Genomic DNA, 22306 nt, shown 5'->3' with positions numbered 1-22306 from the left:
CGGAGAGGAGGGGCCGGGCACACCCGCAGGGGGCCCCCCCAGGCGGTACTGTCCATCAGAACCAGAGGAGAGCAGGGTGGGCAGCCAAGGGCCTGCCGGTGCCCACCCAGCATGGTCCGGCTCCCTCTGCTCTCGCTTCCACGGCCCCTCGGTGCTGCCTTGGAAGCAAGGCCCAGGCAGCCCCTGTGGCAGCCGAGAGGCGACCGGGGCTCTCCTGGGCTTGGGCCAAGTGCCTGCAGAGGGGGCTGAGGCGGGCAGCCCGGAGAAGTCACTGCTGCCGCTGCTGGGAAGTCAGCTCCTGCCTCTTCTCTGGGTGCTCCTGCTGCCCCCTGGGGCCCTCGGTGCTGAGGATGGGGCTTGGGGACTGACCTGGCTTTGGTTGGAGAAAGACTCGCTCTCCCTCTGTTTCCCAAAGTAGCTGAGTGGTAAGCGCGTTTCCCCGAGCACCTACGCTGTGCCGGGCGCTGTGCTGAGCTCTTTAGCTCCCTCGTCTCGTTTAATCCTCACAGCGATCTGGACCTGGACGGTAGGTACTGTCATCCTCTCTAACGATGAGCGAAGTGAGGGTCGGAGAAGCTGAGTCACCTGCACCGAGTCGCAGGGGTCCGGCCAGCGTCTGGTCTCTCTGATCCCAGAGTCTGTGCCCCTGACCTCCAGCTGGATTCTCCCGCTGTAGGCGCATTTCGCGTGGGAAGCCCCCAGGCCCCAGCCCTGCCCCAGTCCAGCCCTCAGCCCCCCGCCTCTGTGCAGGAGCCTGTGTGGTGGAGCCACAGTGCCGTGTCCCCGTGCATAGCCGCAGCCCCTTGGGGTGCACCGGCCTGGCCTCGTCTGGTGGTCTCGGCCCCTCCCTCTGTCCCGGCCCACCTCTGCCCCCTTCCACCACGAACGCTGAGTCTGCGGAGGTGTAGGGGGACAGCCTGCAGTCGTGCCCCCTGCCTCAGCCTTGCTGGCTGGCCGCTCCCTGGGCTGTGAATATTCTTGTGTCAGATGCCCCTGAGCACCTGTGCTTGGTCCCGGCCCTGGGCTTGTGCACCAAGCCCGCACCCTTGGCCTGTAGGAGCCGGGGGTCCGTTCTCTCCTCGTGGCCCTGCTCCAGCTGTCAGGAGCCCTTCCCCATCCCCTGCTCAGCCTGCTGGCCCCACCTCCCCCTTGCCCACAGCCTGGCACAGCGGGCAGGACTTGGGGTCCCAGGCAGCTGGGCAGGAGCCATCCTGGAGGGACTGCCGGGGACGGGAGCGCAGGGCAGGTCCGACTGGCCCCATCGCATGAGGGAGGAGTCCCAGGGGTGGGCAACTGCCCCAGGCCGCGGCCGGTGGGCCCCAGACCGGCGAGGCGCACTGCCCTCACCCGCTGCCCTTCCCTCCAGATCCCCGTCACCCAGGCCTGCCTCATGGAAGACATCGAGCAGTGGCTGTCCACGGACGTGGTAAGTCCGGCCCCCTCCTCGCCCACCTGACCCGGGGCTCCTGTTGTCTCATGAGGAGGTGACGGGGGGTGGGGTCAGGATGAGCGACCGGTGAGGAGAGGGCGTTAGCGGGGCTGGTGTCCCCTCCCCTGCCGCTCCCCCGGCTCTTCCCTTTAGAGGAGGGCCCGGCCCCGCACCCCTCGCAGCCTCTGGGGCCTTCCCTCCCCTGAGCCTGCTGCCGATCGAGGTCCCACTGTGAGCAGGACAGGTGGGCCGAGGGCAGCCGGGACCATGGGAGCACTGAGCTCGGCAGCCCTCTCGTGCAGGTCGGGAGGCTGATAGACAGCTGCGAGGGGTGCCACGCCCACAGTGGGGGGCGGCAGTCTCCAGAGCCGCCCCCCCAATTCTTGGCACCAAGGATCAAGGGCCTGGGCACTTCCAGGCCCAGGGGCCGCCTTCTGCAAGTGGCCAAGACCATGTTTCTGCCCGAGGTCAGGAGAAGGTCCATCCGTTTCATCTGGTGGGTAAAGGCTTATCCGCTCCCCAGCCCCCAGCGTGAGCATGTGTGGCCTCAGGCTTGGGTGTCAGCCTTTCCACCATGGAGCGAGTCTGCCCACCCCTCTAGACACTGGAAGGAAGGGACTAGCGATTGTCAGGGGCCCACCGGGCACCCTACCCTGCGCCTGTCCCTCTGCAAGTACTCCTCTGTTATAGCTTCCCGACAACCCTGTGAGTGCCGCCAAGCAGAAAAGCGAGGCTCAGAGAAGTCCAGGGGCTCGGGCCAAGGCCTGGGGCTCAGGAAGGGGTGGGGCCGAGGTCTGGACCCCTCGGGGTCAGCAGCCTGCGCCCCAGCCCGCTCCGCAGTGCCGCAGCTAACCTCACCTTCTGCTTTCTCAGGGGAACCATGCGGAGGAGCCCAAGGGCGTCACCAGTGAAGGTAGTAGATCTTGGCCCTGCCCACCCCTGCCCCGCTCCAGCCTCCGAGCCCACCCGCAGCCTCCCTCTCGTTCCTCCTCCAGAATTTGACAAGTTCCTGGAAGAACGAGCCAAAGTGGCCGACCGTTTGCCCAACGTCTCCAGCCCCTCCGCCGAGGGGCCCCCGGGTCCCCCGCCTGGCAGTGCCCCTCGAAAGAAGACCCAGGAGAAGGATGACGACGTGCTGTTTGCCTTATGAGTGTGGGGTCTGGCACCCTGCAGCCCGAGCCCCCGCTGCTCCCACACCCCGCGCGCGGACCTGTCTCTCCTTCAGCGTCACGGCTGCTCTGGGGGGGCTTGTTACGTATGCCCTTCTCTCCCCCTTGAGGTTGGGGCCGCGCTGCCTGGGGGTGTGGGGGGCAGCCGGATGAATTGGGGGAACAGGTCAGTTGCACTTCGGAACCCTGGACACCCCTGCCTCCCCTCCCACCCCAACTGACCACTGCGACTTGGCTGAGAACCCGGAGGCCCCGGGACAGACAAGGCCGGCTGCTTGGTTGCCCCAGCGTGAGTCCCCCTTGCCCCTCCCTGGACCCATGCCCAGAGGAGCCCTCTTCCGAGCCCACACTGACAGTCGAGGCCTGGCCGTGGGCTGGAGACAGCGGAAGTTTCTGTCGCAGCCTCAGGTCCATTCCGCAGGCCCTGCCTTGGAGCCCAAAGGCTTTGGCCAGCTGTCGAGGGCAGGATGTGTGGCCCTCTGCTGAGCGCACGCTGTCCAGATATGAAGCTGCACGTGGTGGGGGGAGACCTCGCCAGGCCCAGGCCGCCAGGGGAGGCTTCCAGGGATGCCTGGGGCACCTGTGGCCCCCACGACCTCCACTTCCTCGCCCCCCGGCCTTCCTCTGTTCCTCCCACGCAGGGCTCCACCAGGCACTGGGCCTCCGCACCTGTTGGTTGATCCTCTTGTCCTGGGAGAGGTGCCTTTTGTATCCCCGATTAAAGGTAGAAAAGCATCCTGTTAGCAGTGTTCAGTCTCCAGGAGGAGGTGACTTCTTGGCCTCGCCAGAGGCAGGGACTCCTTTGGGCTGGGCTGGGCTGGGGGCCACCCGTGAGATGGGCATCTGCAGGCGAAGCAGGTGCAGCAACAGGCCTGGGCACCCAGCCGCAGCTCACACCAGCACAGGCTCCAGCCACGCGTTGCCTGCCAAGTGGCCCCATTGCTCTCCACGAGTGACGCGTCTGCGTCCTCAGCGCCTCACACTGCCGTCCGCACTCAGGCCGGCTCCTGCCCAGCAGCAGTAGCACTGTGATCACAGAGACGGAGCAGGTGTGGGGATGGTGGGGCAGGGAGCCTGCAGGGAGGATACGGCCATCCCGTCTGAGGCCTAGGTGCCAGGCGCTGTACCAGGCTATACGTGGGCTCGTGGAATCGTCTCGACAGCCCGGGGCGGAGCCGAGTTGCATCTTGTTGTACAGAGACTGAGTCTGTGACTCAGTGGGTCATGTGAGCCACCCCAGGTGCAGCTGTTTCTCAGGTGCTGGGCACTTCCTCACGCATCAGTGCGTCGTCCCCATTTTGCAGATGACAGCACTGAGGCTCAGCGTGGCTGCCTGGGCACACAGGTCAGGCGCGGGTGTCGGTTCTTATCTCCATGGCAGTTCAGCCACCCCAGGTCTCGGGGTACCACCTTTTCTGGTCTGGGATCTTCACACCAGGCTGTCCAGGAGTCACTGCTTGAGGCACATTGGTGCCCCCTGGCCCAGCACTCGGTGGTGGGAGGGAAGGGGGCTGGAACAGTTGATCTGCCTGAAAGGTCAGCCCATGAAGGACAGCAGAAGTCTGAATGCCTGGGTCCAGGGGACCTGGGCAGCTGGAGTGGGGCTCACCTGGGTCTCTGAGCAGCCCCCAGCTCCCATCAGCAGCGAGCGGGTGGGCTGTACATGCATTCTGAGGCGTGGCCTAGAGCCGTGCACACAGGAGACCAGGCTCAGCCAGCCCTCCAGGTGGAGCTGGGGCAAGGGAAGCAGCTGGGAGGCGGGTACAACAGGACAGGACGGGGACGGGAGGCTTGTCCATCCCCTAAGCAGGGAGGAGGGGCCTTATTGTCTAGGCCGAGATTCAGAGCTTTGCAGAGGAACCAGCCTGGAGGAAAGGCGGCTGAACGTGACATCTGACCCATTTCCCCAACCTAAACCACCTTTTTTTCCTCTCCCCGCCACCCCTGCCCAAGGGGAGCAGCCATATCACTGTCCCCTGGGTAGCCAGCCATCGGCCTGGTCGGACAGCTTTTCAGGAGACGGAGGCGCCCTGGGCCCTCACCCGTCAGTCCTAACAAGCTCAGCTGGTCCAAACTCAAGGTTACCGCCTACGTCCTGCGTAAGTTAGCTGTGTCCGCCCAGGTAAGGGGAAGGCAGTGGTTTTAACGAGGTATTAAGCATCTCCTGGACATGGTCCAGCTTTGCCTAGTTACTCAGCAGTGACGCCTGTGCCGAGGTGGTGGAGCCTTGCCAGCCCTGCCGAGACTGCTGGGACTCAAAATTGGGAAGAAGCCCAACTTGGTGTACCGTGCTGTCACACGGCCACCAGCACCCCCGCCGTCTTCTGCTTTACGTCACGCAGAGGCGGCTGGGTGCTGGGGACCGCGGCCCGACTCCCCAGTCTGCTTTATCTTGCTGGCCCGGCCGCCTCCTCCCGTCAGCACTCATGACAGCAGGTCGCTTCCAGAGGCCCCTTCCCCGGCCGCTTCTGGCCGACGGCCAGCCACCACACACCAGGCCACCAGCGTCTGGAGCCGAGCCGAAGTCTGTGCTTGACTCGTAGCCTGTGAAGGTCCCTAAAGCGCCTGGCTTTGGTGGCCATCTCTTTCACAATGTGCACCTGTATCATGAGGCTGGCAGCACCTGGCGGTCAGACGAGAGGACGGTGGGGATACTCGGTGGGTTGCCCACCCCCACCGCTGGCTAGGCTGGACGGCCGCCACTCGTGCTCACACACGCACAGTGGGGCGCGCTGCGCCGCTGAGCTCAGACAGGTGTGCCACCTGCTCGCACGGCCATTCCAACCATCTGTCCTGGGACCTGACCTGAGCCCCTGGGAGACTGGGGGCCTCTCCCCTTTCCCTGCAGCTCCCCAGCTCTCCCAGGTCCTCCCCTCCATCCCCACCACATGCCTGCTGTGGGCCCTACCTGGCCTGGGCCTTTCCATGCCTCACAACGGTCCTGCGGGGTTGATGGTTTTGACCACTGCTTACAAGTGGGAAACTGAGGCCGGGGTACGCCAGGACCAGTCACACCCTAAGTAAGGGAAAAGCGGGACCTGTTCCTCTTGGCACCGTTGCCTCTCCCCTCTGCTTGCCCCTCCTCCAGGTGAGCGACGGCGAGCCAGGGAACCCTCAGTTGGTGGCTGCAGGGGCTCGTGGCCTGTGAATGGCTAAAGTTGCCCAGTGACCTGTTCTTTGCTGCGTGTGGGTAGGAGCGCCGGCTGCGCACCAGGCATGGTTCTAGGTGCTGAGAATACAGAGGTGAATGGGCCTGGTGAATGGGTCACGTGGAGGGAAGGGGGCAATATAGACAGGTGTAAGTTGCAAACGTGCCACCTTCTCTGAAATGAAGGAAAGGGAGACTAATGCCAAGTGACAGGGGCTAGGAGGCCGGGGAGGGCCTCTGACCAGGACCGTGAAGGTGTCCAGGCTTCCCCGGAGGGCGCAGCTCTGGACGGCCCCACCTTGAGGACCCCTCCAGAGAGAAGGCATCTGGGGCTGGGCTGGGCTGGGCTGGGCGAGGGAGCCCCGGCAGGAGCCACTGGTGCTGGCCAGGCTGGGTTTCCTGGCACCAGGCGGTGTCTGAGGCCACAGGTCCTGGGCCAATCACAGCAGCGGGAAGTCATGCGGCCCCACGTAAAAGAGGACCAGCTGCAGGCGGGAGCCTTGGGCTGCGGCCCCCGCGTCAGGATTAACCAGGCACCAGTGGCTCCTGCAGGGCCCTCTGCCTCGGAAATGGCATCTGGCCAGGGGTGTAGGGAGGTTCAGTGGAGGCAGGCAGGTGGGTAGGGAGGGGCCCCCTGGGAGGCAGTCCCTGGAGCCTGGAGGAAGCTCTGACCAGAGCTACCTAGAAGCCCCTTAGCAGGGCCTCCACCCTCTTTGCACCCTCCCGGCTTCCCTGACCCCCCGCCCCCCCGCCCAGACCCAACCCTGGGCCTGGACGCTGATCCCACCCAGCCTCTCCAGTTGTCATACAACAGCAAATCATGATGCTACCCTTCTGAGCTGTGTGACCTTAGGCAAATTACTTAACCTCTCTGTGCCTCAACTTTCTCACTTGTAAATAGGCTAATAGCAGTTGCTGCTTCATAGGGTTGTCATGAGGGTTAACTGAGAGGACCAGTACCACAACATCTGTCAAGGAAATGTTCCAAACATGTTGTCATGGATGGTACCCCCTCCATCCAGAACGGCCTCTGCATCTGACACCCAGCCAGGGGCACTGCCCCGCCAACTCCTGGGTAACTTCAGAGACCCCAGCTCAGCCTCTGGTATTGCTCTCCCAGCTCTCAAGGGTGCTCGCTGCCTCCCAGACAGCAGTTCCAACAACAGGGCCCTTGTGCCCCTCTCTTGGGTCTGAGCTGCTGCGCCTGAGTGGGGCCGGAGTGTCTTGATCCCGGCAATGAGAGAGAGGCAGGGTCTGCCCGCTGGTCCTGGATCGGGCTCTGCACAGTGGGGAGCTTGGGGAAGCGCCCCCAACCCCTTCTCCAGGGGTGACCCTGGCTCAGGACAGTGTCCCACAGCGACCACGAGATGGCAGCAGCGCTGCATGTAGCAGGGCCAGTGGGGCCGGCACCACCGAGTTGACAAGCCGGAAGGGCCGGCAAAAGGGAGCTCTGAGTGCCTCCTGCGAAGCCCCGGGGGCACTCGTTCCTGTGGGCCTGCTCGGCGGACGCCGAGTTCAGACCCCTGTGTATGTCTAGTTCTACCTGTATAGGCAGAAAAGCCCAAGTTTACACCAACAACTGCAATCACAACCCAATATCAGAGATTCCTTCTAGTTTTCCCCGTTCCCTATGCCCCCCTTCGATAACAGTGAGAAGCCTGGTTCCTGCTGCCCTTTGTGTACAGACTTACTTGCTCAGTCCCATCAGTAGCCAGTCTCCCACTGCCCCCGCTGCCCCGGCCCTGTAGGTGTCCTCACCTTGTTTGGGTCCCGACATCCGTGGATGGACCACCAGAGCCCCTGCTCAGACTTTTCTTCACCCAGTGCAGGCTCCAACACCCCACTAGGGGCCACTGCAGCCCAGCCCCGCCTCAAGGCAGCTGCCTGCCTTGCCTGGTCCCATCTGATGGCTTTAAACCAATTATTCAGGACAGGAGTGGAAGAGGAAGAGGAGACTTCACATTAAGAAGAATGATCAGACTCCAAAGTGATGTCTGAGTCCCGCTGTCTCCTCAAACCATCCAAATGTTTGTGCAAACCTAGTATTGACACCTCCAAGCTACCCCTGCCTACCTCTTGCATCAGAAAACACCACAAAAGTCCTTGGCCAGCGTATTAGTGTGCTAGGGCTGCTATAGCAGAGTTCCACAGACTGAGGGCTTCAACAGAAGTATATTATCTCGTAATTCTGGGGCATGGAGGTTAAGGTGCTAGCAGGCTGTTTGCCCTGAGGCCTCTCTCCTTGGTTTGCAGATGGCCGTTTTCTCCCTGTGTCTTCACATGGTCTTCCCTCTGTGTGTATCTGTGTCGTCAGCTCCTCTTCTTACACAGTCATACTGGATTAGGGCCCATCCTAGTGACCTCACGTTACCTTAATTACCTCTTTAAAGACCCTATCTCCAAATACAGTCACATGCTGAGGTCTTAGGGGTTAGGACTTCAACAGCTGAAGTTGAGGGAGACACAGTTCAGTCCACAGTTGGTCAGATGTACAAAGTCCTGGCCCCTCTGACCATCCTCCCAGGGCATGACCACTCTGCTCTGGACCCCGTCCTAGAACAGCATCACCTCTGCCCTACACTGGCTCTGCAGAGGAGTGACCACATGTAACACCCACCTCCACACCCCTGTTAGGGATTTGAGGGTGGTTTGATCCATCCTTGGGCCAACCTGGCCTTGGGAGCCCAGGAAGGGCCAGCCACTGGGGCCAGGAGCAGAGCAGAACAGGAAGGAGGTGGAGGCGAGGAGGCCACAGGCACCCAGAGCCTGGGCTAGGGGCTGTCCTGGTCCCCACTGCCACCTCCTATGTTTTAGAGCAGCTCCAAGGCAGTGAGCTGGCAGGGCTCTCTTCTGCCCACCCTGGGCAGCAGGACCAAGCTAGGGAAGCAGCCTCACATGGCCCCATCTTCTCCCTTTGCCTCTGGCTCAGGAATCTTGTGGCCTCTCCCTGCCCCTGCCCTAGGGCAGCCTGCACCCCTCTTCTCCCCACAGTCCAGGCTGGGCCACTGTGGTATCACAGACAGGGAAACAGTGGCCCAGGGAGGGGAGGGGCCTCCCTGCCCCGGAAGAGGCAGCCCTCAGCCCAGCCTGAGAGCTCAGCGAGGCCAGGGTGGAGGCCTTATTTGTCCGGCAGAGGCTGTGTGGCCCCAAGCCCTGGCGGGGGATCAGCAGACACAGCTTCTGGCCCACACCACCACTGATTTACAGTTTGACTTGAGACAAGCCCTTTCCTGCCTGGGCCTCAGTTTCCCCAACTATGAACCAAGGAGATTGATTAAATGACCCTGAGGCTTCCTCCCACTCTGCTCTTCTACTCCCTCAACCCCCAAATTCCACAATCCTCCCTCTGGGAAAAAAATGGGAGGCTACAAATCCTCGTAACAGAAGTGGCAACATGGGGTCCCAGGGTTCTTCTCCCACTGCAAGAGCCACAGGAGTGGGAAAATGCCTGCTGGCCAGGTCAGCAGACATGGAAGGCCCTGGGCCACCTCCTTGCTAGCACACCGGTTGCCCCCTGGGGAGCTTGGGCTGGACGTGCCCTTTAGTCTGCAGGAGCTTCCGGCCACCTGCAGGAAGGGGGCTGCCAGGGTGAAGCAAGGCAGGGTCCCTTCTCAGGCCTAGAGGGATGCAGAGACTTGGTCAAAGCCACACAGCAAATCTGTGGTAGAATCAGGACTAGAATCCAGGTCCCCCATGGAACCTGCCCAGCAGGGAGCAGGGAAAGGATGGTAGCTGGGAGTCCCTCTGTGGAAACACCTCCTGGCCCCTCGTACGCACCCCTGGCTCCCCCAGAATGTTAATGCTCCCCAACTGGTCTGCAGGTTATAAACCTTCTCCCACCAAGGACCTCCTTTATCACGGTTTCCCCAGGACCTGAATTTGCACGTTTTTTGTTGGTCTTGGTTTTTTGCCTACAGAACACTTTGCAATGCAATGAGGAGTTAGTATACTTTACCCTTTGTGCATCATAATCGGACTGCATCGCCTACCGAGGCAGTTTCTCATTCCAGCCAGACGTGCCCCAGCAGCTCGTTCTTGGGAACTAACTGTACAGCCTGTTTGTCCAGCCCCACTGGGCCTGCCCACTGTTTGAGGCAGCCCTACCACCTAAAGGGGCAGGGGATGGGGGCAGCTGAGCTCACCATCGGCCAGGGCACCCGCCAGGCTCCCACAGGCCTCCGCCTTCACCTTCACCACACGTGGCCATTCTTTTTTTTTTTAATTAATGTATTTATTTTTGCCTGTGTTGGGCCTTTGTTGCTGTGTGTGGGCTTTCTCTAGTTGTGACGAGCGGGGGCTACTCTTCGTTGCAGTGCGCGGGCTTCTCCTCGCGATGACTTCTCTTGCTGCGGAGCATGGGCTCTAGGCGAGCGGGCTTCAGTAGTTGTGGCACGTGGGCTCAGTAGTTGTGGCTCACGGGCTCTAGAGCACAGGCTCAGTAGTTGTGGCCCACGGGCTTAGTTGCTCCGTGGCATGTGGGATATTCCCAGACCAGGACTCGAACCCGTGTCCCCTGCATTGGCAGGCGGATTCTCAACCACTGCGCACGTGGCCATTCTTGACCCCAGGCTTCTGCACTGGTCTCTCCCTTGTGGACACAGTCTGCTCCCACTTCCCACCTCAACTCTGTGTTACTGAGTCCAAGCTCATACTGCTCACCACACAACAGGCCAGTAACTCGAGAGATGAGTTGTTGGGGCAAAGAATAGTGACTTTATTCTGAAAGCCAGCAGAACAAGAAGATGCTGACTAGTGTCCCAAAGAACCATCTTACCGGGGTTTGAATTCAGGCTTCTTTTATACTAAAAGGGGAGGGGGCGTGGCTGGTTGTTGTAAACTTCTTGGTGCCGGAAACCTTTATTCTTGCAGCTTATAGATCTGGTCGATGTTCCTATAAACCTCCAACAAGACAAATGTTATTCTCCGTTCTGCAACTTTTTAGCTCTATATGAATGGAAAAGTGTTATACCTGTAAAGGTCAGAGCCTTGAGAATAGGTTATCCCGTATATTTCAGGTTATAGACAACATTCTTTTAGTGATTAACGTGTAGCAAAAGCAATAGAATACACAGGTTAAAGGAAACAGATCCAATATGGAGTCAGACACCTGCAAACCCAGACTCTCAAATTGTTTGAGTCCCATTTGCCCCACCCTCCCTGGCACTTGGAATCTTAGCTTTTAGACCCCAAGTTGCGGTGAGAAGACCCATCCCCTCTCTCCCTCACCCCTCCCCGGTTACTCTCCCACCGCGTTCTCTACCCATTGTCCACCCACTGAGGATCAAGAATGAGTACTGCTGAGCCTTCTCAGATGTTGCCATGGAGCTTGAGGGCCAGACAGGGGCAGTCAGAGACCTCCAGGTGTGAACACCCAATGCCTTCCATTCCCTCCTCCATCTCTCGGTGTCCCTTTCCCCCCATCTGTGCACCACCGATCCATCCACCATCCCACCACTCATTCATCCAACACAAATGCCAGTACAGCCTCCTTCCTTCCATCGCCCGTCTATCCAGACTGCATAGACACCTGCCACACAGGGGACATCAAGAGCCACCAATGAGGGCCACAGAAGCAGGGACATCACACAGAAAGGACCACGGCAGCGCCACCTGATAAGAGATGAGGCCCTTTCTGTGTTTCTTGTCCCCACCATAGCCCACCAGAGAAGAAAGGGACCCAAAGGACAGGGGGAAGGGGGGTAAAGGAGCAGGCCACCCCACCCCGTCCAAGTCTCTCCAGTAAGGCCCTGGGAACTGAGGAGGTGGGTGTTCAATCAGATGTGAGATTTAACTTTGGACTTTTTCATGCTTGAAAGTAACAAAGTTAACAAAACCGCCAGAGGTGTCAAAAAGGCTGCAAAAAGGCTGCAAATGGGAGGCTGGGCTCCATCAAAGGCAGGCGTAGGAGAAAATGAACAGAAGTCGTGGTCAGGTTTGTGAACTGTGACTTGGGATCTGCAAGCTTGGAGAGGGAGCTGGGGAGAGCGGAATTGCTCTGTGTGTCAGCGGGAGATGAATCCTACAGTTCCAATGCCCCCTGGTAGAGGGGAGGGGAGCCCAGAGACAAGCAAAGGGGAGGAGGAGAGAGGAGCCGAGGTGACCAGGCAAAGGGTTGGGGGAAGATCTGGAGATGAACTACTGGACTGGGGGAGGGGAGGGAACAGAGTATCCCCAAAAGGTCTGGAAGAATAGACTTATCTAAGATACCCTGTAAAGTGTCCTCTGTGTGGGACCTGATATCACCCCTCTCTATGACCCCAAGATCTATGTTCCACTCACCAGTATTTGTCAAGAGGAGGGTTTTATGGAAATGGAGAAGGGGTGACGTTTCATGTCTGAGTCAGCACAGTACTGAGCAGAAATCGCTCAGGAAGAAGCAAGAATGGCAGGGGAAGTGGTGAAAACATAAGTGTCCAGGGATCTCTGAAACTGTGGAGGATTTTGGACTTTTACTGGACATAAAGTTAGAAGATTAAAGCATCAACTCTGCCTTCCCCCCGGTGATTTCCTCACACACAATCAGAATAAATCTCAAAAGGCGAATCTGACCATGTTTCATAACACCTGCACCCCCAAGCCCCAACACACACACCTAAAACCCTTCACTTGTTCTTGAGTTAAAGGCCCACTTCCTGGCCCGTCCCGCAAGGCCTCTGGGGTCTGGGCCCTGCCACCCTCTCCAGATTCTCTGCACTCTAGACATACAGGCTGGCTTTCTCACCTCAGAAGTTTCATACCCTACTGACCACAGGGCCTTTGTACATGCTGTTCTCTCTAGCACTGCCCCACCCCAACCCCAACCCCCAGTTAACTTACTCACCCTTCAGGGCTCAGCTCAGACAAGCCACTCCTGAGCTCCTGACCAAGTCATCCATCCGTCTTGGAATTTACCGCCATGATTACAGTGGCAAAGAGGAATGGAACAACCACAACATGGTTCAGAGTCCACACCTTAGAACAATCATGATTCATGCCCTGGCACTGGGCACACGTTCCCTGAGTACATCTGAATCCCCAACAAAGTGAAGGTCTGTCATCGAGGGGGCAGGGGGATGGCTGTTAAGTAGACAACCAACAGTGTCTGCACCCTCTTGCAGGGGTGGAGGGGGGCTATCATGTATTCTGGAAAGTGATGGAATGGGCAGAAGCACGAATGAACTCACCATGTCTCAGGTCTGGACTCACACTGGCCTGATGAGGTTGTGGACTGTGTGAGGTATGATGGAGCCTCATTACTGGACAGCTTTTTTTTAATCCAGGTAAACTGCATGTCCCCTGGGACACACAAAAAACCCACACAGCAAAACCTCCCACCTCAGCAACAAGTGAGGCTTTTTGTCTCATCCTCCGACAGAATCCTGGTAAAGACCAGTACAGAGTCATAGACTAGTGCCATTCAGCTAATCCCTGTATCTGACACCAGTCTGCTTGCTCACCTCCAGCGATGGGATACCCACCAACTCCCATAGAAGCCCATTCCACCTGACCAGACCCCCACCACCGACCCATCATTAAGCCATAAAATCTAATTGGCATATTGTTTAATGGGAACAGAGTTTCAGTTGGGGATGATGAAAAAGTTCTGGAGATGGATGGTGGTGACGGTTGCCCAAGAATGTGAATGTACTTAGTGCCACTGAAAGGTACACGTAAAAATGGTTAAAATGGCCTTTCTGCCATGGACGCCGCTGAGTAAGCATCGTTGACGTCTCCCCCCGCCTCCATTACCGTCATGTCTAAGTCAGAGTCACCCGAAGAGCCCAAACAGCTGAGGAATCTCTTCATCGGAGGTCTGAGCTTTGAAACAACCGATGACAGTCTGAGGAGCCATTGTGAGCAGTGGGGAGTGCTCACAGACTGTGTGGTGATGAGGGATCCAGACACCAGGCGCTCCAGAGCCTTCGGGGTTGCCACATATGCCACTGTGGAGGAGGTGGATGCGGCCATGAAGGCAAGGCCACACGAGGTGGATGGAAGAGTTATGGAACCAGAGAGGGCCGTCTCAAGAGAAGATTCTCAAAGACCTGGTGCCCACTCAACTGTGAAAAAGATTTTTATTGGTGCATTAAAGAAGATGCTGAGGAACATCACCTGAGAGATTATTTTGAACAGTTTGGGAAAACTGAACTGACTGAAATCATGACTGATCGAGGCAGTGGCAAAAAGAGAGGCTTTGCCTTCGTAACCTTTGATGACCATGACTCTGTAGACAAGACTGTCATTCAGAAATACCACACTGTGTATGGCCACAACTGTGAAGTAAGGAAAGCCCTATCTAAGCAAGAGATGGCTAGTGCCTCATCCAGCCAAAGAGGTCGAAGTGGTTCTGGAAACTTTGGTGGTGGTCGTGGAGGAAACTTCAGTGGTCGAGGTGCCTTTGGTGGCAGCCGTGGTGGCGGGGGATGTGGTGGCAGTGGAAATGGCTATAATGGATTTGGTAACGATGGAAGCCATTTTGGAGGTGGTGGAAGCTACAATGATTTTGGCAGTTACAACAATCAATCTTCAAATTTTGGACCCATGAAAGGAGGAGACTTTGGAGGCAGAAGTTCTGGCCCCTATGGTGGTGGAGGCCAATACTTTGCCAAACCCCGAAACCAGGGTGGCTGTGGCGGTTCTACCGGCAGCAGTAGCTACGGCAGTGGCAGAAGGTTTTGATGACTGCCAGGAAACAAAGCTTAGCAGGAGAGGAGACCCAGAGCAGTGACAGGGAAGCTCCAGGTTACAGCAGATCTGTGAGCTCAGCCAAACAGCGCTGGCAGGGCCTCGCTGCTACAAAGACATGTTTTAGACAATACTCATGTGTATGGGCAAAAAACTCGAGGACTGTATTTGTAACTAATTGTATAAAAGTTTATTTTAGTTTCTCTTCTGTGGAAAGTGGAAAGCATTCCAACAAAGGGTTTTAATGTAGAATTTTTATTTTTTTGCACCCATGCTGTTGATTGCTAAATGTAATAGTCTGATCGTGACGCTGAATAAATGTGTCTTTTTTTAAAATGTGCTGTGTACAGTTAGTCTACTCGGAAGCCATTTTGGTAAACTACCCCAACAGTGTGAAGTTAGTATTCCTTCAGAGTGATGCCAGGTTCCATTCAAAATGTATTTACAACCTGCTCTGGTGGAGAAGTTATTGTCTTCCGAAACCTTGGTGTAGTTGAACTGACAGTTACTGCCTTGTGACCTGGAGTTCACCGTGAAGAGGGTCACCCAAGCCAAGTCATGGAGTTTTTTGATTATTAATATGATTGTTGGCACATCCTATGCAATATATCTAAATTGGATTATGGTACCAGATATAGATGGGAATGAAGCTTGTGTATCATCCATTATCATGTGTAATAGATAAACAATTGAATACCCTCTTGAAAAAAAAAAGGTTAAAATGGTAAATTTTATGTTATGTAGTTTTACCATAATTTAAAAAAAAAAGTGCTCTGGGCTTCAAAACTTACAAGCTTGTGTGGCTTTGAGTACTTTTATTTATTTTTTATTGATTTTTATTAATTTTATTGGAGTATAAGTGCTTTACAGTGTTGTGTTAGTTTCTACTGTACAGCAAGGTGAATCAGCTATACGTATACATATATCCCCTCTTTTTTGGATTTCCTTCCCATTTAGGTCACCACACCGCACTGAGTGAAGTTCCCTGTGCTAAACAGTAGGTTCTCATTAGTTATCTGTTTTATACTCAGTATCGATAGTGTATAGATGTCAATCCCAATCTCCCAGTTCGTCCCACCCACCCACCCCTTCCCCCTTGGTATCCATACGTTTGTTCTCTACATCTGTGTCTCTATTTCTGCTTTGCAAATAAGATCATCTATACCATTTTTTGAGTACTTTAAAAGTAACCATTTAAAGGTTACTCTAAAAACATATATAATTAAGAGTTAAGGGACTTCCCTGGTGGTCCAGTGGTTAAGAATCCGCCTTCCAGCACAGGGGACACAGGTTCGATCCCTGGTCAGGGAACTAAGATCCCACATGCCGCGGGGCAACTAAGCCCACGTGCCACAACGAGAGGGAAGCCTGTGCGCCGAGACGAAGATCCCACGTGCCGTGACTAAGACCAAATGCAGCCAAATAAATAATTTTTTTAAAAACAAACAAAAAAAATAGTTAAGGCAAACTCTTAGTGCGCCCCATGCTGTTTGATCCTGATTTGCTTTCATTCAGGCCTCGGAAATCTGGGCTCAGTATTTCCACCTTCAAGTCCTGCCGCTGCCCCCCGCAGGGATTACAGTCACCGTGACCCTCCCCTGCTATGAGCCTACTATGTACTAGGCTCTGAGGCTCTGAGGATGTGTCAAGGAATAAGTCAGAGCCCTCGTCCTCCCTGACACACAGGGAACAATCAGAATTTTTCTTTACTTTTTGTTAGTAAAAACCTACAGGGCTCCAGTCTCCGTGAAACCTGCAGGGCTGGCCCACAATGATTCATCCTTGAAGACCTCACCTGGGTAGAATGATGACAGTGGCACAGGATGACACTGGTCCCTGAGCACTCAGCACACGGAATGTTTGTTTGGTGCAATGTGTGGCCTCCTGGGAATGTCGGGTGACACATGACAGCGTGGGGATGTGTGGAAGGACAGGAGGCAGGAATTGCCATCTCTGAAATCTCATCCCAGATCAACCCCACCTGACCCGCCCAGGAATCACAGACCCACCAAACCATCAGAGAACCGGATGGAGAACAGGAGGGAGTGGAAGACCCAGGTAACCCACAGGGCTCACGCTGGCAGCTCGCGGGCCATGTCAAGTCTTGTAAGGGGATTTTTTTTTCGATTGAGTTTATTGTCAATGTCCAAAAAAAAAAAAAAATAACCTGTGAAATTTCTCATCTCTTTTTAAAATAAATAAATAAAAGAGGGTGTCTTTCATGGCAAGAGCTGGCTGGAGCTGAGTTCCAAGTGCTCCCTTTGGACGGGACCCATGGGCCCCTACCCCTTAACTTCCCTTACTCACATTGCCTGCCGGGCCCCCTGGAGGCCTCTGAGGTCAGGATTTCTGATCTAATCCAACATCTCTATCTCACAGAGGAGTCCGATGAAGCCCAGAGGGAGAGTGACTTTCCCAGTAAGTAACTCATCTGGGACGAGAAAGATCTAGAATCTCAGGGGGCCCACCCAGCGTCCACCGCAATCCTCCAAAGAGCCTCCGGAGTGGCTCTGCTGATGGGCAGCAAAGTGGACTTGCCTGTGTGGTGAGGCGAGCAGGTGGCTCATTGGGAAACCTGAGGAGACGGCCAGTCTGGCACCCCGTCCAGCTGCAGATGTGCCCCACTCCAAGGGGACACAGACGAACGAGGCGCGGTCCTCACCCCTCGCCACAATTCCTGTGTCCCCTGGTCTAACCTTGACTCCCTGTTGCCTCACCAGCTCTGGGAGCCCTGGTTCTTCATCTGTAAAGTGGGGGTCCTCATCGCGGCAGGCAGAATTGAGGTCCCCTCCCCCGCGTGTGTAGGAAACAGCAGGTGTGCAAGTTGAAAGGCACTTGGGGAGGAACGTGGGAAGGAAGTGGGCTGATGAGGACAGAGAGGAAGGAGAGATGAGGCAGCCGCCACAAGAAGAGGGACCTGGGAAAGAGCAGCGATGGTTACGGGGGCGCCAGTCAGGATGTGCCGGGTGGTGCTGAGGTGAGAAACAATCCCTCCTCTCAGCCACTCCACTCTTTTACTCATTTTTTCCCCAGTTTTATTGACATATAATTGACATAGAAGTTTGTATTAGTTTCAGGTGTACAATGATATGCCCACCTTTCCAGGGGCTCTGGGGGAAGATCATGGCTCCAGGCTTAGAGCAGCAACCTCCTCAGATGTCTTTCACATGGTCCACAGCGTGGACTGCGTCCCAGTGTCCCCAAGCCCTGAGTCCTGTGCCTTGCAGAGAATCCTGTGACATTCCAGATTCAGGCCATGCCTTTCCTCCTGTGCGGGGCTCGCTCAAGTTCCAGCTCTTCCCCACCTCTACCTCCCTCCTGCTCACTCACTTCAGGGAGAGGAGAAGGCGGCAGGGGGCAGGACCAGGGCACTCATTTCTCAATCATCATAATTATAAAAACATATCCACATGCAACTAGAGAGTGTCATACTAAGCGAAGTAAGTCAGAAAGAGAAAGACAAATACCATACGATACCACTTGTATGTGGAATCTAAAATATGACACAAATGAACCTACCTATGAAACAGAAACAGAATCACCAACATAGAGAACAGACTGGTGGTTGCCAAGGGGGAGGGGGTTGGGGGAGGGCTGGAGTGGAAGGCTGGGGTTAGCAGATGTAAGCTTTTATATATAGGATGGATACACAGCAAGGTCCTACTGTATAGCACAGGGAACTATATTCAATATCCTATGATCGGGACTTCCCTGGTGGTCCAGTGGTTAAGAATCCGCCTTCCAATGTGGGGGACACGGGTTCAATCTCTCATCAGGGAACTAAGATCCCACATGCCACAGGGCAAATGAGCCTGCATGCTGCACCTACGGAGCCTGCACACCACAACTACAGAGCCCACGCGCTCTGGAGCCCATGAGCCACAACTAGAGAGAAACCCGCACAATGCGACAAAGAGCCCGCATGCCACAACTAAGACCCAACACAGCCAAAAATAAATAAATATATTTTAAAAATCATATGATAAACCATAATGGAAAAGAATATTTTTAAAAAGGATGTATATATGTATGTATAACTGAATCACTTTGCTGTACAGCAGAAATTAACACATTGTAAATCAACTGTACTTCAATTTTTAAAATATTAAAACAGAAAAGAAAAGAACAGCTTAGAGGAATGAAGTGATTGAGAAAAAATAGTTGACAAATCACATGGAAAAGCTTCTTTTAAAAACTCTGTTTTTTATATGTCACTTTTTATTAAAAAGAAAATATCAGTTACAAATTTTAAAAAAACATCCACGGAAATAATTACTTTTTATCGCACAATTATAACAAGTCAGGCACAATACTAAATATTTGACATGGATAATTTGATTTCACACAAGCTAGGAGGTAGATACTATAATTATCCCCATTTTACAGATAAGAAAACCCAGGCACAGAGACAGTAATAGACTTGGCCAGGTCACACGGCTTATTACTAATGGGATTCAAAGCCAGGTCTAGATGTGTTTAACCACCAGGCTTTATAAAGAAGGAATAGCATCGTTTATAAGTCTGTTTCCCTTTGTTTAGTGAGCATCTCCCACTTGACACAAAGGCACTTTTCCTAAAAGTCCTACATCATCAGTCATAGGTCTAATAAAGGCAAATTAAAAATCTGGTAATAAAAAGCATCTAAACTCTGCCACCAGCTAACTGGATCTCAGTTTCCTTAGTTACCTTATGAGGAGGTTTAACATAACCACATAGTATTCTTGCCAGAAATGTTTCGCCAGAATCTAATCAGGAGAAAAAAGACAAATCTAGAACATGGGTCATTTTCTTTTTTTCTTTTCTTTTTTTTTTTTTTTGATCTTTATTGGAGTATAATTGCTTCACAATACCGTGTTAGTTTCTGTTGCACAACAAAGGGAATCAGCCATATGCACACACATGTCCCCGTATCCCCTCCCTGTTGAGCCTCCCTCCCACCCTCCCTATCCCACCCCTCTAGGTCATCACAAAGCACCGAGCCATCTCCCTGTGCTATGCTGCTGCTTCCCACCAGCCAACTATTTTACATTCAGTAGTGTATATATGTCGATGCTACTCTCACTTTGCCCCAGCTTCAACCTCCCACCTCATGTCTTCAAGTACATTCTCTATGTCTACCTCTTTATTCCTGCCCTGCAACTAGGTTCATCAGTACCATTTTTTTTTTTTTTAGATTCCATATATATGCGTTAGCATACGGTATTTGTCTTTCTCTTTCTGACTTACTTCACTCTGTATGACAGACTCTAGGTCCATCCACCTCACTACAAATAACTCAATTTCGTTTCTTTTTATGGCTGAGTAATATTCCATTGTATATATGTGCCACATCTTTATCCATTCATCTGTCGATGGACATTTAGGTTGGTTCCATGTCCTGGCTATTGTAAATAGTGCTGCAGTGAACATTGTGGTACATGCTTCTTTCTGAATTATGGTTTTCTCAAGGTATATGCCCAGTAGTGGGATTGCTGGGTCATATGGTAGTTCTATTTGTAGTTCTTTAAGGAACCTGCATACTGTTCTCCATAGTGGCTGTATCAATTTACATTCCCACCAACAGTGTAGGAGGGTTCCCTTTTCACCACACCCTTTCCAGCATTTATTGTTTCTAGCTTTTTTGATAATGGCCATTCTGACCAGCGTGAGGTGTTACCTCATTGTAGTTTTGATTTGCATTTCTCTAATAATTAGTGATGTTGAGCATCTTTGCATGTGCTTCTTGGCCATCTGTATGTCTTCCTTGGTGAAATGTCTATTTAGGTCTTCCACCCATTTTTTAACTGGATTGTTTGTTTTTTGGATATTGAGCTCCATGAGCTGTTTGTAGGTTTTGGAGATTAATCCTTTGTCTGTTGTTTCACTCACATATATTTTTTCCCATTCTGAGGGTTGTCTTTTTGTCCTGTTTATGGTTTCCTTCCCTGTGCAAAAGCTTTTAAGTTAAGTCCCATTTGTTTATTTTTGTTTTTATTTCTGTTACTCTAGGAGGTGGGTCAAAAAAGATCTTCCTGTGGTTTATGTCAAAGAGTGTTTTTCCTATGTTTTCCTCCAAAAGTTTTATAGTGTCTGGTCTTACATTTAAGTCTTTAATCCATTTGGAGTTTATTTTTGTGTATGGTGTTAGGTAGTGTTCTAATTTCATTCTTTTTTTTTTTTTTTTTTTTTTGCGGTACACGGGTCTCTCACTGTTGTGGCCTCTCCCGTTGCAGAGCACAGGCTCCGGATGTGCAGGCTCAGCAGCCATGGCTCATGGGCCCAGCCGCTCTGCGGCATGTGGGATCTTCCCGGATCGGGGCACGAATTTCATTCTTTTACATGTTGCCAGTTTTCCCGGCACCACTTAGTGAAGAGGCTGTCTTTTCTCCATTGTATGTTCTTACCTCCTTTGTTGTAAATTAGGTACCCATATGTGCATGGGTTTATCTCTGGGCATTCTATCCTGTACCATTGATCTATATTTCTGTTTTTGTGCCAGTACCATACTGTCTTGATTACTGTAGCTTTGTGATATAGTTTGAAGTCAGGGAGCCTGATTCCTCCAACTCCGTTTTTCTTTCTCAAGATGCTTTGGCTATTCGGGGTCTTTTGTGTTTCCATACAAATTGTAAGACTTTTTGTTCTAATTCTGTGAAGAATGCCATGCGTAATTTGATAGGGATTGCATTGAATCTGTAGCTTGCTTTTGGTAGTATAGTCATTTTCACAATATTGATTCTTCCAATCCAAGAACATGGTATATTTCTCCATCTGTTTATGTCATCTTTGGTTTCTTTCATCAGTGTTCTATAGTTTTCTGAATACAATTTCACCTCCTTAGGCAGGTTTATTCCTAGGTATTTTATTCTTTTTGTTGCAATGGTAAATGGGAGTATTGTTTTCCTTTTTTAATATTTATTTATTTATTTGGCTATGCCAGGTCTTAGTTGTGGCTCACGGGATCTTCATTGCAGCATGTGGGATCTAGTTCCCTGACCAGGGTTCAAACCTGGGCCCCCTGCAATGGGAGCATGGAGTCAGCCACTGGACCATCAGGAAAGTCCTGAACATGGGACATTTTCAAGGCAACTGACATAAATTTTCAAAACAATTCTTCACAAGTTAATGTCAAAAGATACTGTTAAGGGCTTCCCCGGTGGTGCAGTGGTTGAGAGTCCGCCTGCCGATGCAGGGGACACGGGTTCGTGCCGCAGTCCGGGAAGATCCCACATGCTGCGGAGCGGCTAGGCCCGTGAGCCATGGCCGCTGAGCCTGCGCGTCCGGAGCCTGTGCTCTGCAACGGGAGAGGCAATGACAGTGAGAGGCCCGCGTACCACAAAAAAAAAAAAAAAAAAAGATACTGTTAAAAGATACTAAAAAGACATGACAAGCAAAAGGAAGGTGTGAAACTTGACTGGGTTATGGGGGAGGAAGGTGTCTTTTAAAGAGCTGTTTTGGGGATCCCCTGGGGAAATGGAATGTGGACAGATGGTGAAGGACATCATGGAGTCAGCGGTCACCTTCTTTAGTGTGATGATGATAGCATGAGCCCTTTCTCTCACAGGTGAAGGGTTATGATGTCTGCAATTTACTTCTAAGCAGTGCTGAAAAAAAGAATGCAGGCATACCTCTTTTTACTGTGATTGCAGATACTGCATTTTTTTTTACAAATTGAAGGTTTGTGACAACCCTGTGTTGTCAGATGATAGCATTTTGTAGCAGAAAATATTTTTATTTTTTAACTTTTTAAGTTGAAGTACAGTTGATTTACAATGTTGCGTTAATTTCTGCTTACAGCAAAGGGATTCAGATATATATAGATATATATTCTTTTTTAAAATACTCTTTTCCATTATGGTTTGTCATAGGACATTGAATACAGTAGGACTTTGTTGTTTATCCATCCTATATATAAAA

The 22306-nt window shown here is 53.1% G+C and overlaps 1 protein-coding gene and 1 pseudogene across 3 annotated transcripts in view; both read left to right on the top strand.

Annotated features, from left to right (window-relative positions):
* TOM1 (target of myb1 membrane trafficking protein) overlaps positions 1–3331 on the top strand; it is a 46226-nt gene extending 42895 nt beyond the window's left edge. For both annotated transcript variants that reach the window (XM_079938160.1, XM_079938161.1), the window contains 3 exons: positions 1367–1426; positions 2303–2342; positions 2425–3331. In XM_079938160.1, the coding sequence (XP_079794286.1) occupies positions 1367–1426; positions 2303–2342; positions 2425–2579 (255 nt within the window). In that variant the 3' untranslated portion in view covers positions 2580–3331. The remainder of the gene's footprint in view (positions 1–1366; positions 1427–2302; positions 2343–2424) is intronic.
* Positions 3332–13478: 10147 nt separating this feature from the next.
* On the top strand, positions 13479–14404 carry LOC307194192 (heterogeneous nuclear ribonucleoprotein A1-like; annotated as a pseudogene). Its single transcript has one exon. The product of its transcript is annotated as a heterogeneous nuclear ribonucleoprotein A1-like (transcript).
* Positions 14405–22306: the final 7902 nt, after the last annotated feature.

The sequence above is a fragment of the Stenella coeruleoalba genome (genome assembly GCF_951394435.1).
Source record: "Stenella coeruleoalba genome assembly, chromosome: 11".
In the NCBI taxonomy this organism is placed as follows: domain Eukaryota; kingdom Metazoa; phylum Chordata; class Mammalia; order Artiodactyla; family Delphinidae; genus Stenella; species Stenella coeruleoalba.
The sequence above is the reverse complement of the archived record's forward strand: the minus strand, read 5'-3'. Positions and strand labels throughout refer to the sequence as shown.